The sequence below is a fragment of the Camelina sativa genome, chromosome 19 (genome assembly GCF_030686135.1).
Source record: "Camelina sativa cultivar CO46 ecotype springtype chromosome 19, ASM3068613v1".
NCBI lineage: Eukaryota > Viridiplantae > Streptophyta > Magnoliopsida > Brassicales > Brassicaceae > Camelina > Camelina sativa.
Genome location: NC_141898.1, coordinates 5,976,659 through 5,989,179, shown reverse-complemented (window position 1 = coordinate 5,989,179; position 12,521 = coordinate 5,976,659). Strand labels below are relative to the sequence as shown.

Here is a 12,521-nt window from a genome sequence, read left to right as displayed (position 1 = left end):
ATATTTTTGTTGATCATTTCTGTTGATTTTAGTTTATTTTATAATAGAACTAAAATGATATATTAGAGGCATAAACCAATTTATTAATTGTCAGTTAATTTTGAATTCGAAGTCCATGAAACATAACAATGTACCAAAAATCACTTCATCCATCTAAATAAAGTAGAATATGTTGCCGAGTCAAAAGTAAAATTGAATTCAAAAACAGACCGGAACAAACTTAACAACTCAAAAGACGTGTCAGAAATCTAACAACGAAAATTAATTAAGATGAGAATTTTCTATGTTTCTTACATTGGATTTTTCTAATGCTAGAACAAAGAATAGTATTTATGTATAATTGGTCTTTCTGACCGGCACGGTGGTTTTTCCTACGAGAAGTCCCTTTGTTCGTCTCCTTTTGCTTCCTAGCAACATTGTTTCGCTGGTCGTGATACACTAGGTTCTGTGTCTATATCTCTGGCTATATATAAATAAAATACTAAATATTAATTACGATTCATATACGAAGAAGAAAATATAGAACAAGATCAAATATACAAATGATAAATATTATTCGGGTATGAATTACTCACCGAGTTTGCGGAATTTGTATGCCTGAGCTGAAATCGCATAAGATGAAATCACCAAAGAAAGAACCAAAAGTAAAGCAACCAACCACATCTTCCCCTTCATTTAATCTTATTGATGTGTGTTGATAGTCTTCTTTTTGTTCGTTATATTGGTTTACGTATGTATTTATACGAATCAAACACATGCGACTAAGATTAACGGCAAATCATTAACTAATTAGATGGATCTTTCGAATGATTTCATCCATCGTTTTCTTTATATTGTCGATAGTACAAAGTCTTTACATATAAATATTTTCTTATGATTCGTTGAATATCTTGTAACATAGGTTATGGAATATGTTGATAAAAGTAGTTATGAATAATACTTATAATATGAGTTTCAAATAGCGCGTGTAAGGACTTTGAAACAAAATATAAAAATACAAGATGTAACTAGAAAAGAAAAAAAGAGAGAAGACTAGGTCTTAATCCTAATTATTATTCTACGGAGATGATTTACGTACGTACGTACTCTTCTACGATTTTTGTTCAAATAATTGAGGTGTGTGTATAAAAGACAAGGTCAATCTTACGTAAATTATTAAAAATTAGGTGACAGCTTGGTTTGTTGACAAAATTTTGTATGGAGAACTCCCCAAGAAACACAAACAAACAAACATTTAGGGATTCAGAAAAATAATCAAAAACACATTGGAACTGGCCATTGGTTTTCTTTTTAAGTATCTTGTACTTTGCATAAACTAAATAAAGTTTACAACTCGTATAGCCATCGCCTTAGTGTGAACTTGGACCTATCCGGGTAGTGGCGAGTCACTCCCACCCCACTGGCGATCAGGTGGTGATTTACTACGAGGAGCTCCGATCTTCATTATCTTTCGAATGTGAATCGTTTCTGCTATTGTTTCTTCTTCTACACAGTTTTCATCATGTGTCAAAACTCAAAACAGTGACTTGATCATATATATTACCATGCATAGATGTAAAAAAATAGCTAAATGTTACCCATGCTTCTAACAAATTTTAATATCTTTTAACTCTTTTTTTACATACAATTATATTAGCAAATATGGGAACGACTAAAGAGGGTGATACGAATATAAATAATACTTACCGGATTCGTATGATTGAACTAAAACGACGTATGACGAAATCGCCAAAGAGAGAATCAAAAGCGAAGCAATCAAACAGAACTTGACCTTCATAATTATTGTTCTGGTGATACCTTATACTGTTTGAGTATATATATATCGTTCAAAACTTAATAGTCAAGTTTTCACATAGCGCGTCAGAAGACTTCTATAGTTCTATTTCAATATAAAGATATTTTATACATACTAACTGAGATAATCTTATAAGTCAACATATACTGTATATAGCTATGCTTCCGGGCAGAGTAGACTAATATGCACGCTCTTTTGGTTCAAATGAATACTTTAACTATATTTCTCTTTTCAAACGTTCGTAAATTTACTAAGTTTTCATATCAATTAGTTTCTTGACGATAAAGATATTTATTCTATTTGATCAGCATCTTAACACAACAATATGTACAAAGTCAAACAAAAAAACATTTTTTCCTCTGATTGGGACTGTCCTTTTACATTGGGGTCTCATCAATGACAAAAAATCATGCAATATTTTAATCTCATATCTTAAGAACACAAAACAATGTACGATTATGCCTTGGCCGGTCCGTCTAACCATATCAGCCGGGGTCAGGGGCACCTCTACTGGATGATGAGCCTTGGCCTCCACGCCCTAACACACTCCCTGGTGTTCCGATATTTTTTTCTTGTGAATGTTAATCATTTCTCTTCTTTCTTCTTCTACGAAAAAAAAAAAAACTACAACTGTTAGGTCCTTTCAGTGAGTTATGGTTGTTAAAGTCGTATCCAGATTCCTTAATTTAATTGCGCTTTAGCATATATTAAGATAGATGACCAAAAAAAATGATAACACTCACTGGTTTTTGGAAATTTATATGGTCGAGCTGAGATTGTCTCGACTGAAGACAACAAAGAGAGAACCAAAAGTGAAGCAATCAACCACAACTTGACCTTCATTTTTTTGTTTTTTTTTTCTTTGGTTGGTATACGTTATATATATACAATGATTCATACATCTATCTTAACATTTTTGAAGTACATTTTTGTGTCATCTTTTTTTTTTCTTTGTATCCAAACAAGTCTCAATTAAATTCTCTACAATCATTACAACCAAACACAATCATTTCCTTATTTGATAATATTAAATTCAAATTTCCTAAAATCTATCTACCTAATTTAAAGCAATATGTTAGATTAAAATATAATTCTCCTTTCACTTTTATTTAATCTTATCTTTAATTATTTGAATTACTATTTGATACATAAAGTTAGAAAAAATATTAGATTTTTTTACCATATAATGTGATTTGAATTTTTATAAACGAATATATATTTTAAAAATCTATCTTAACATTTTTGAAGTATATTTTTGTGCAATAATCTTTTTTGAAATGATTTTCCAAAAAACCATGGTCTTAAACACTATTAGTCACCATAAATTTGATTTTAATAATATTTCATTGTATTTTTGACCATGGTTTAAGACCATGCACAAAACCATGGTCTTAAAACAAATTTGATTTTAATCATAGTTCATTGTATTTTTGAAAGTACACATATTTATTGTTCTTTCAAAGTCAATCCATATAATTTTATTAACAAGTACGGTTAATTATTGTAAAAACACCAAAATAAAATATATATAAGTGCATTGATATTACAAAAAAAAAATTTACTATGGGTAAATTTTGCAAATACAACATATTATATATAATATTCTAGTATTTATATTAACTAACTAAAAAAACCTGATTATATTAGTATACTAACCTATTTAAATGATTTATGAAAACGAATAGACCGTGGTGTACCACGGGATAAATCCTAGTGTGTATTAATTTATATGAAATCAAACATACTGTAATATGATTACAAGGTTTTTTCAGTTAGAAAAACCTTGGAAAATGGTTTGGTTTTTTAATATTAGATTGGAAAGATATCGTTATATACGCAGCTAGCTCCAGCCATCAAAGAGCTTCAGAAACTGGTCTTGGATCCAAAGTAAGTCAGAAAGAATCTAAGCCAAAACTGATCTAAAGAGTGAAGTGGTTCCTACGTTATGGCTGCAAAAGATTTGGAATAAAGCTTTTTGAGGACCCCAACTTAACCAAAGCAGTCTTTCACAACTTGGACAAGGCAATCAAGCAGCGGCAGCAAATCAGGCATGATTTGTTAATTGTATAGCAGTACAGAAATCATTGTAGTGACTTTATTTTAGACTTCATAAATATTCATAACTATCATTACTATTAGTCCATATGAAAAGATTCTTTATAAAACTCCCAAGCAAACCAATAATAGAAACATTACTTCTGACCCTATTTTAGAAATCGCTAGGCGCTAGTCGGGCAGTTGGGGTGGGCCTAGCGCCTAGCGAGAAAATCGGAGATTAGATAGAGATTAATCGGGGACTAGTTTTAGGATTATTTTATTAAATTAATAGTAAATTAAAAATATATAGTACTAAATATATGTATAATTCTGTTTATGTGAAAAGAAAAATATCAAATAAAATATAAAGCTATAGTATTATCTTTAAAACTACGGTAAACACATAAAAACGTAATTTTAAGAAAAAAATTTATGATTTTAATTAAAAGTTTGTACATTAGTTATTGTAAAACATCATAAACTCTTAATTTAAATGTTTAAATAACAAAAATATATATATATATATATATATATTTGATTTATATTTGGCTCCAAAAATAACTGGTATATACAAAATTAAGCGGGAATTAATCAAATTAGACGGTATAATCGGATAATCGATGCTAGGTGGGGATTAGTCATTAATCGAGGCGGAGAGGGTGGGCCTAGCGATTTTACGGGGCGGTGATAGGCGGGGATTTTTAAAACAGGGCTTCTGACTAACAATGAAAATAATAATAAAAATAGCAAAGATTATGGAATAAAACCTTGTAAAAACATCTCTTCTATACACATTTATTCTTCAGCAAGGCCAATCTTCCCACACCCCAACGGTCAAAAACTTTCAGACTTGAGTCCCTGAAGCTCCTTAGCCACGCCTGAATGGAAACTTCAAAACAATCGGTGGAAGTTTAGGGTATTCAGTAAGGACTGGCCTTGACTCCTGTATTCGATCAAGAGCCTTACTCTCAGCTCTTCCTTCATTGAGAAGATAGCTAGGCTTTGAATCCTCTATCTGATCCAAGGGCTTACTTACTGGTGCTTTCTTTACATAACTGCTTCTATCTTCCCTTCTGTGCTCCGAATCTGCACTCCCATTTCTGTTACACGCTTTAGCTGAGCGCTTCTTCTTCGTTGAACTTACACGTTTTCTCGGTTCTGGTTTACTTGTGCTTTTCATTTTCTTGGTTGTCAGAAATCCGGATTCAAGAGCTTCCAGAGCCCGGGTGGTCAATGGTCGTTTCCTTGTGCTCTGTCTTCTCGGACCATCTGTAATGATCTGTTGGTCGTGTTGTCGTTCAGATGAACCCAGCTCTTGAGTAGTTCCCAGATCATTGGAAGAACATCTATTAGTATTTGAGCCTGAAAAAGAAGGGAGCTCAACTGCTTGCTTTTGTTCCATATCATTGGAAGCGCGTTTTTGTTCTGACTCTGACACTGAACAGAGCCTCTTTGGTTCTTGTTCTGGAAAAATGTGTTTTTGGGGTGTTCTTATCTTCTCTGGAGAACAGTGCTTGTCTACACCGGAGACAGAAGAATTTAACCCACTTGGTTCAATCTCTGACGTTTCGTGAATCTCAACAAGCGGAGAACACGGCCCAGTTTCAGTCTTCATTGGTTCATCAGACTTTAAGTTCATATGCTCAACCGACAACTTGGTTTCATATGTCTCTTTGTCCTGATTCATCTCTTCACAAGTGCTATTTTGGTGTTGGACTGCACATATATCTTGCTTCTCTGATTCAAGACAAACAGTGTTTTTTGTGTCATCATCACCCGGTAAATGTTTGGACACTGGACTTTCTCTTGAAATGCAAGCACTGAGCCGTCTGCGTTTTAAATATGGTGCAGAGTTTACTGAATGATAGTTAGTTTCTGCTCGAGGGGTATACTTGTGCTTTGACCTCTTTGATGGATCCTTAACCTTCCCCAAAGGCTTCTCCTCCTTTATAGCAGAATCAGCCCCTACATAACCCCTCTTTGTGTCATCACTTGGTAAATGTCTCCATCTCCTAAACCCAGATACCTTTCCACAGTGGTCTACACTCGTATCAATAATCGTGAATCGCATTTGCTCATTTACTTGGTTCTTGGCTTCTAGAGGCCTCACTTGAGACTTTTCCACATTCTGATTCTCCAGGGAAAGTTTAGGCGCAGAGGAATCTTTATCTCCCAGTCGAGTCTTTGGCTCAGAAACTAGAGACACTGAATGAGGATTTCGTAATTCACACAACTTCCCTCCTCCAGCAGCCAAACTAGTGTCCACAACAGTGAATTTCATTCCCAGAGTTCCACGGTTAGAGCATGGAGACCTGAGGTAACGGTATCTTTGACTACCAGATGGGGAAGACTCTTCATCTGATTGGTCAAAAGAGTTCTCTGCAACAACGAAGTCATTGGCGGTCGCTTCTCTGATCTCTCCTCCTGTCTCAAACTCAAGAAGCTCAGGCTCTCTAACAACCTTTGTTAGAATATCACTGACGGAATCAAAGTAATGATCGCCTTTGACATGCTTCTGTCTTGAAAACTTTTCCACGCCAGGGACAATGAAAACAATGTAATCCTTAGATCTTAAATAGCCTTGTTCCTCAGGCTGCTCTGAACGCCATCCTCTGGCTAGCAAACGCGGCCACACAGCGTCCCAGAATATATCATTGCAACGGGCTTTGCTCAGACGTGAACAGCCGCCAGTTAACTGTTTTATAATGCCAGCAGTTGTGAGTGAATTGTAATCCCCTAAGCCCGGGACCGAAGAAGGTTTTGAAGAAACCGTAAACCATGGTTTGGTCTTCATTGGTGTTGACGTAGGAATTGAGAGATCTTCTTTTTCTTTACCAATCGCCACGGCGTCTACCAGAAGCCTGAGACCCACAAGATTCTTCACTGTGTTTACGTATTTCTCCAGAGTGATATTACCTTCAGCAAATGACTTTGAGACCTGCGAATAGTAAGATCATTGAACAAAATATATATAGTGGTAACGAATTCAGCATCAGGATGTGAAAGAGACTCACATTCACAAGCATCTGCTTCTGAGATTCATCAGGAATAGAAGGCATCAAACGGGTTAACAACTGTTGTTGCCTCCAACCTGAATAGAGCTTTCTTCCATATACACATTTCCGGTTCCGCTTCTTGCGGGATTCAGACCAACTGTGGTACTTAGCAGAGTTGTAGAACATCCCATAGTAAAACAACACAATCTCTCCTATTGCTTTGTTCTCCATGAAACTCTTCACCTGAGTAAAGTTCTTACCAAATGTATACAGACCAAGAACAAAGCTAGCCACCTCAACATCTTCCCAAGAACTGGACGGTATCGCAGGAACAGCCTCAAGATTCAGTCTTTGCTTCTTGGATTCAGAATTCTTGTCACTCTTGCCTCTGTTCTTGGCAGAGCAACGGCTTTTTTTGGCTCTTAAAGATTTCAAAGATTGGTTCATGTCAACGTTATCATCTCCATTTCCTTGTCCTCTTCTACGTTTGTCAATCCACATTACTTGGACAGGTAGTCCGACGAGAAAGGAATAAGAAGAATCATCCAAAGCAACAGGAGTGGAAAGAAACACAGCACGCTCAGATGCAGACACCATAGGAGGAATCTCGACCTGAAACTCATCTCCAACACGAGGCTCAACTTGTGGATCTCCACACGAAAATCCATCATCATAGGAATCTTCCATAACAGCTGTTTCTTCCATAATAGTATTCTCCACTTCCATGCTCAACGTAGTGAAACCTGAAAGGAGAGCAAAAGAGCTGCATTTTCAATATTGACTCTCAAAACTGTTGAAACAGATGTAAAAATCAAGAACATCTCAATCATCATAGTTTCCTGGCAAGTCAGATACGTACAAAATCAGACACCAAGAAACACACAAAGATTAAAGATGGAACTTAGAAATTCATTACCCTAAGTATGAGCCCATGGCAAGGAGCCCAGAATACATACATTGTCGAGAGCAACACGACGGGGTAAAGTATAAAGCTCAGATATATTTCAGATCACAGTATCAAACAGTAAGATTCAACAAACTTGAGAATCGTGAAAGAAATTGAAAGATACCAACAAATACATTCGATTCAATTCATCTCTTGATCATTGAGACAAACAACAGACACATAAATTAGAGCAAAAACCCACAAAAGCACCGGAGCGGAGGAAAAGATAAAAGTGTTTTCAGAGCCAAATTAAGTTGAAACACAGACCCAGATTCGCTAATCAGACCTGATCAAAAAGCAAAGCCCATAAAAGCATCGATCCCAAATACAAACAAAGTTGTAGCGTAGACGGCATGTAATTTCTCAATGATCTCGTAACGGATTAACCCACGAGACGAACATATCAACAATGATATGAAACAAGAAGCAGCAAAGGTTGAATCCTTTACGACAAAAAACATGGAACACACAACAACACAACAACAAAAAGATGGGTACTTTGATGTTAATAAAAGGAGGAGGATTCAGCAATCTCCCGATTGTAAAGTTTCTCGATTTATAGGGATAAAAGCAGTTAGCGTTGCTGACACAAGAAGACCCACAAAGAGGAAAGCAAACACGAAAACGTGAATTGCCAAACACGGCATAAGAAATGAAACCAAGGAGAGGAGATATAGATTTGATAACCTGATGTTGTTAACTTTAGTTTATGATGAGATGTCTCAACTTTTTGTGCAATGTTGGAGATTGTGGTGGCACTGTGAGAATCTGGAGTTGCCAAACAAGAACAAAGAGGAGGAAGAATTGTTCGTGTTTTGTTGTGAGAGAGAGAGAGAGAGAGAAGAGAGTACTGGTCGCTCTTTCAACACGAAGTCTCGTCTTTGAGAGAAGAATGAGGCACAATAAGGTGAGAGAAGTATACGAGAGGAGAGTTTTAAGTCGAATATAAAAGATTTTTTTTCTTTCTTTTAAGATGCACTTTGGAGATTATTTTTCTATTGGCTATTCTTTATAGGGTTTAAAGTGTTCTATATTGTTTTCAGTTTAAAGTGTTCAAAGTTAAGAGACTCAAAGAAAGTTGTGGACGTGTTTTGTGTTCCTTGTTAATCTTATCTATCCTGAGTGAAAATTCATATCGTATTATTAAACATTTCAACCTAATATACAATGTTTACAAAAATTAGGTTAAAAAGATTTAAAATATCTTAACTATATTGTAACAACTATATCTATATGTGGTTCAAACTTTAAGATAATTTCGCTTAATGGAAGTATTCATTTTTTTCTTTTGTCTAATAGATGAAAATTTGCTAAATATACCGATAAAATGGGAGTGAATTTTTTTAAAATTCATATGATAATGTCCATATATATAAAAATAGCATGCATATTACCAAATAAATGATTTCAACACTTTAAATGATAATGTGATACCAAGATGATTTTCAAACTCTCATATGATAGAAGTAGAGAAAGCCATAATATAGGGGAAAAAAAACACCCACATTTTGTTTACCATGAAAAAAAACACCCACATTGTCTTAATCCAATCTTTTTTTATTGCCATTTTCTCACAACTTTATATCAAACAACACAAATTATATATCACTCAATTTAGTTTGGTCTACTTGACGTGAAATCTTGATGTTTGTACATTTACAAAACTGGTCTTTTTAATTGCCATAGCCTCGCCCTCGCGGGGGCTTTTTACAAGATCCACCATTCGGATGTGACTTGTTGTTACATCCATGTCCTGGTGGCGACTCACTATGAGGTGTTCCGATCTTCATCGACGCTCTTAAATCTTCTTCTAGAAAATATAAGGACGAACATACAATTTTAGCATAAATCCAAAACTGGCACATGTGTTATCCAACTTCTTACTATATAAAACAAGAATATAAGAAAATGAAAATCAAGGAATCAATTTTTGTTGCCCCTCGTTAAACAAAAAGATGATATGAAAAATACCTTCTTCTTCTTTTTTCAACTGACCAATTCAAGAAAAGAAGTGAGAAAAAACATATAACACACTTCCGTAAAGTTGTGTTATTGAGAAAACAGTTCAAAACTGTGGAATCACTCTACCAATTCAGAAATTACAGAACCACTGCATCATATTCTCAAACCAATTATTGGTCATTCTGCAAATTACTACGTGTTGATTCCTTTTTATTGTTGGTATGCTACAACTAAATAAGATTTTATGTAACATACGTATAGATGATATATAGACCATTAATAGTTATAAGTGGGTGTGTATACTACCTGTATCCATAAAAACACCAAAAATTACTCACTAAGTTTGCGAAACTTGTCTGGTTGAGCTGAGACTGTCTTCGATGAAATTACTAAAGAGAGAACCAAAAGCAAACTGATCAACCACAACTTCCCTTTCATTGCTTCTAGTTTTGTGTTGAAATGGTACGGACTAATTATGCAGTAAATATGTGTGTTTATATCAAATCAAACATACGACTATGGTTCATTATATAATGCTAACAGAGCTTTCGAAATTGTACGTACTCTTTTTTAACTTGGTAGACATTTTCCTTCTAATTTATTCATTTTTTAAAAGGAATTCTAAGGTTTCCAAATTACCGCGTTAAGAGATTTGAAACAATCGTAATAGAGACAAGATCAAAGTCTTCTTCTCAAAAGAAGATTGGGATTGACTCTGCATAAGTTTTAACTATTTTTAATACTGGTTAATCTAGTTGTAGTTCTTAATAATTTTTGTAATGAACTAACCAAGAACAAATTCGAAACAATTAATCAGCAAGAAAATGTTGTAATTAATTCCAGAGAATCCATTTTCTACCAAATCCGAGAAAACTATGTGCAACAAAAAAAAAAAAAACATAAAATACTAAATGACTGATCTCAAATGATCCTCTGTTCAAGTAACCTTGACTCAAATTGTGAGCCTTTAGTAAGCTGATGAATTGTTCGAACTCACGAGTCTGGTGATGATGATCCACTGCCCACCACCACAGAATCAAATACTGATATCTTCTTCTTCTTCATTGTTTCTCAAAGCTTCTCCATCGGTCTTTGGCTCACCATCATCATCACCAGTAGGAAGCAGATATCTGCACACAGGGCACGAGCTATGAAGTTCAAGCCATGGCAACAAGCAGTCGCTATGAAACTTATGCTTACACGGCATCTCTTTAGCCTCCATACCAATCTCAAAATCATCCAAACACACAGTACACTGCAACAAACCATCTTCGATTTTCACAACCCCCAGCGACTCAACCGCTTCTTTAGTAGCTGGAGGTGTCCCGTACCTGTTGTTCAGATCATTCTCAGCCAAACGCTGAAGCAAAGCCTCGAACCCAGGTCCAATGAAATAGTCACCCAAAGATCCAGAAGCCACAGAAGAAGTTATGGTGTCGATGGAGTCTTCATGAACACTGATCGTTTGGTTAAAGGAGTTGATCAAGAGAACAAGCTCGCTGTTATCAGGATTAGTCTCGGATTCAACCAATAAGCCAGCTCGAATCCCTTGAAGCAGATTAGAAATGGCAGCTGAGTGCCTACTCCTTATCCTCCTAATAGCTTCAAGTTGCCTATTTATATCAACTTCTTCTCCATCATCATCGTCATCGTCATCATTATTGTCATCTTCATCTTCAACAACAGATTCAGAGTCTTCCTGATGTTGTTGGTCATGATGACTGTTCATCACCCCCATCAAGATGGGAGCCCATAGAGAATCCGCAGTATGATGATGATCATCAACGGTAACGGAATCTTGAAGAGCATTGTTATCATCCATTTCTTCTTCAACAAATCCACTTTGACAGAAATTGCATGTGATGATCTCGCCTTCAATCACTGGATTCACCGATCGAGAACACATGTGACACCAATACGTCGTCGTCTCTGTTGCATCTTCCATAATAGCACCACCACAAACTCTCTCTGCTTATATGGTGGCCAAATAAAAAAAAAAAAAAAAAAAAAACAGTGAGAGATTTTTAAACCAAATGAAAATGCAGAAACGATATCGAACCCTAGAAGAATCAACAAGAGACTAGTTGATCAATCAAAACCACAGCCAAAAACAAAAATTATAATCAACAGATTAAAAAAAAAAAACTCAAATCGTTTTAACTCATTATAGTAGTCAATCTCGCTCGTCGGATGATATTATTGTTAGATTAAGGATTCCAAACGAGGTAGTTCGAACAACAAACACACAGAAAAATAAAAAAAAACAGCGGAATCGGAACAACATTTACCTCTTCGAAACTAAGAAAAGTACCAAAATCCAAAAGAGACGAAGACTAGGAAACAATCGAGAGCGACACCCAGACCCAAAAAAAAAATCAGCAGAGTGGGATCATCGTCATCGTCGAGCGGAGATTTTTGTGGGTAATGAAAACGGCTGCAGATCCACGCAGACTTTTTTTTTTTTTTTTTTTTTTTTTGGGTTTGGGTCTTTGATTTGACCCTTTTTTTCAAAACTATTAATCTAATCTCTCTCTCTTAATCAGCAAAAGTCAGACGTGGATAAGTTTTCGAATTTTCTTAGGTCAAACAATTAATTTGCACGATATCATTTTTATTTTATTTTTATTTTTACGGGGCCAGATTAATTTAATTAGTAATTTTTACTACGCAACTTCGCAGTTCCACATTTTGGGCTGCTCGTCCTTCAACGTCAGGCCCCATGCCACGCCCTCTATATACATCAGAGATGACTCAGACTCATCATCATGTAAAAAAAAACAGCTGG

General features: G+C 35.4%; 2 protein-coding genes and 2 long non-coding RNA genes across 4 annotated transcripts; all 4 read right to left on the bottom strand.

The window, feature by feature from the left end:
- Nucleotides 1-172: 172 nt before the first annotated feature.
- LOC147920232 (uncharacterized) lies at nucleotides 173-715 on the bottom strand. The gene is made up of 2 exons (XR_015591782.1): nucleotides 576-715; nucleotides 173-463 (listed from the first exon to the last, which is right to left on the bottom strand). It is a non-coding gene; the product is annotated as an uncharacterized LOC147920232 (long non-coding RNA).
- Nucleotides 716-1,125: 410 nt separating this feature from the next.
- LOC104765122 (uncharacterized) lies at nucleotides 1,126-1,817 on the bottom strand. Its single transcript, XR_015591514.1, has 2 exons — nucleotides 1,687-1,817; nucleotides 1,126-1,485 (listed from the first exon to the last, which is right to left on the bottom strand). It is a non-coding gene; the product is annotated as an uncharacterized LOC104765122 (long non-coding RNA).
- Nucleotides 1,818-4,530: 2,713 nt separating this feature from the next.
- On the bottom strand, nucleotides 4,531-8,756 carry LOC104765121 (uncharacterized). Its single transcript, XM_010488798.3, has 3 exons — nucleotides 8,462-8,756; nucleotides 6,847-7,571; nucleotides 4,531-6,770 (listed from the first exon to the last, which is right to left on the bottom strand). The coding sequence occupies exons 2-3, from the start codon at nucleotides 7,552-7,554 to the stop codon at nucleotides 4,701-4,703; spliced, it is 2,778 nt and encodes a 925-aa protein (XP_010487100.1). The 5' UTR covers nucleotides 7,555-7,571; nucleotides 8,462-8,756; the 3' UTR covers nucleotides 4,531-4,700.
- A 1,789-nt stretch (nucleotides 8,757-10,545) lies between these two features.
- Nucleotides 10,546-12,278, bottom strand: LOC104765119 (E3 ubiquitin-protein ligase SIRP1-like). The gene is made up of 2 exons (XM_010488796.2): nucleotides 12,025-12,278; nucleotides 10,546-11,704 (listed from the first exon to the last, which is right to left on the bottom strand). The coding sequence occupies exon 2, from the start codon at nucleotides 11,679-11,681 to the stop codon at nucleotides 10,773-10,775; it is 909 nt and encodes a 302-aa protein (XP_010487098.1). The 5' UTR covers nucleotides 11,682-11,704; nucleotides 12,025-12,278; the 3' UTR covers nucleotides 10,546-10,772.
- Nucleotides 12,279-12,521: the final 243 nt, after the last annotated feature.

Excerpts from the sequence above, each read along its gene's own strand:
- LOC104765121 (XM_010488798.3), bottom strand. The coding sequence starts at position 7,554 with ATGGAAGTGGAGAATACTATTATGGAAGAAACAGCTGTTATGGAAGAT. Across the intron at positions 6,771-6,846 it reads AGAAGCAGATGCTTGTGAAT|GTCTCAAAGTCATTTGCTGA; the intron begins GTGAGTCTCTTT and ends TACTATTCGCAG.
- LOC104765119 (XM_010488796.2), bottom strand. The coding sequence starts at position 11,681 with ATGGAAGATGCAACAGAGACGACGACGTATTGGTGTCACATGTGTTCT.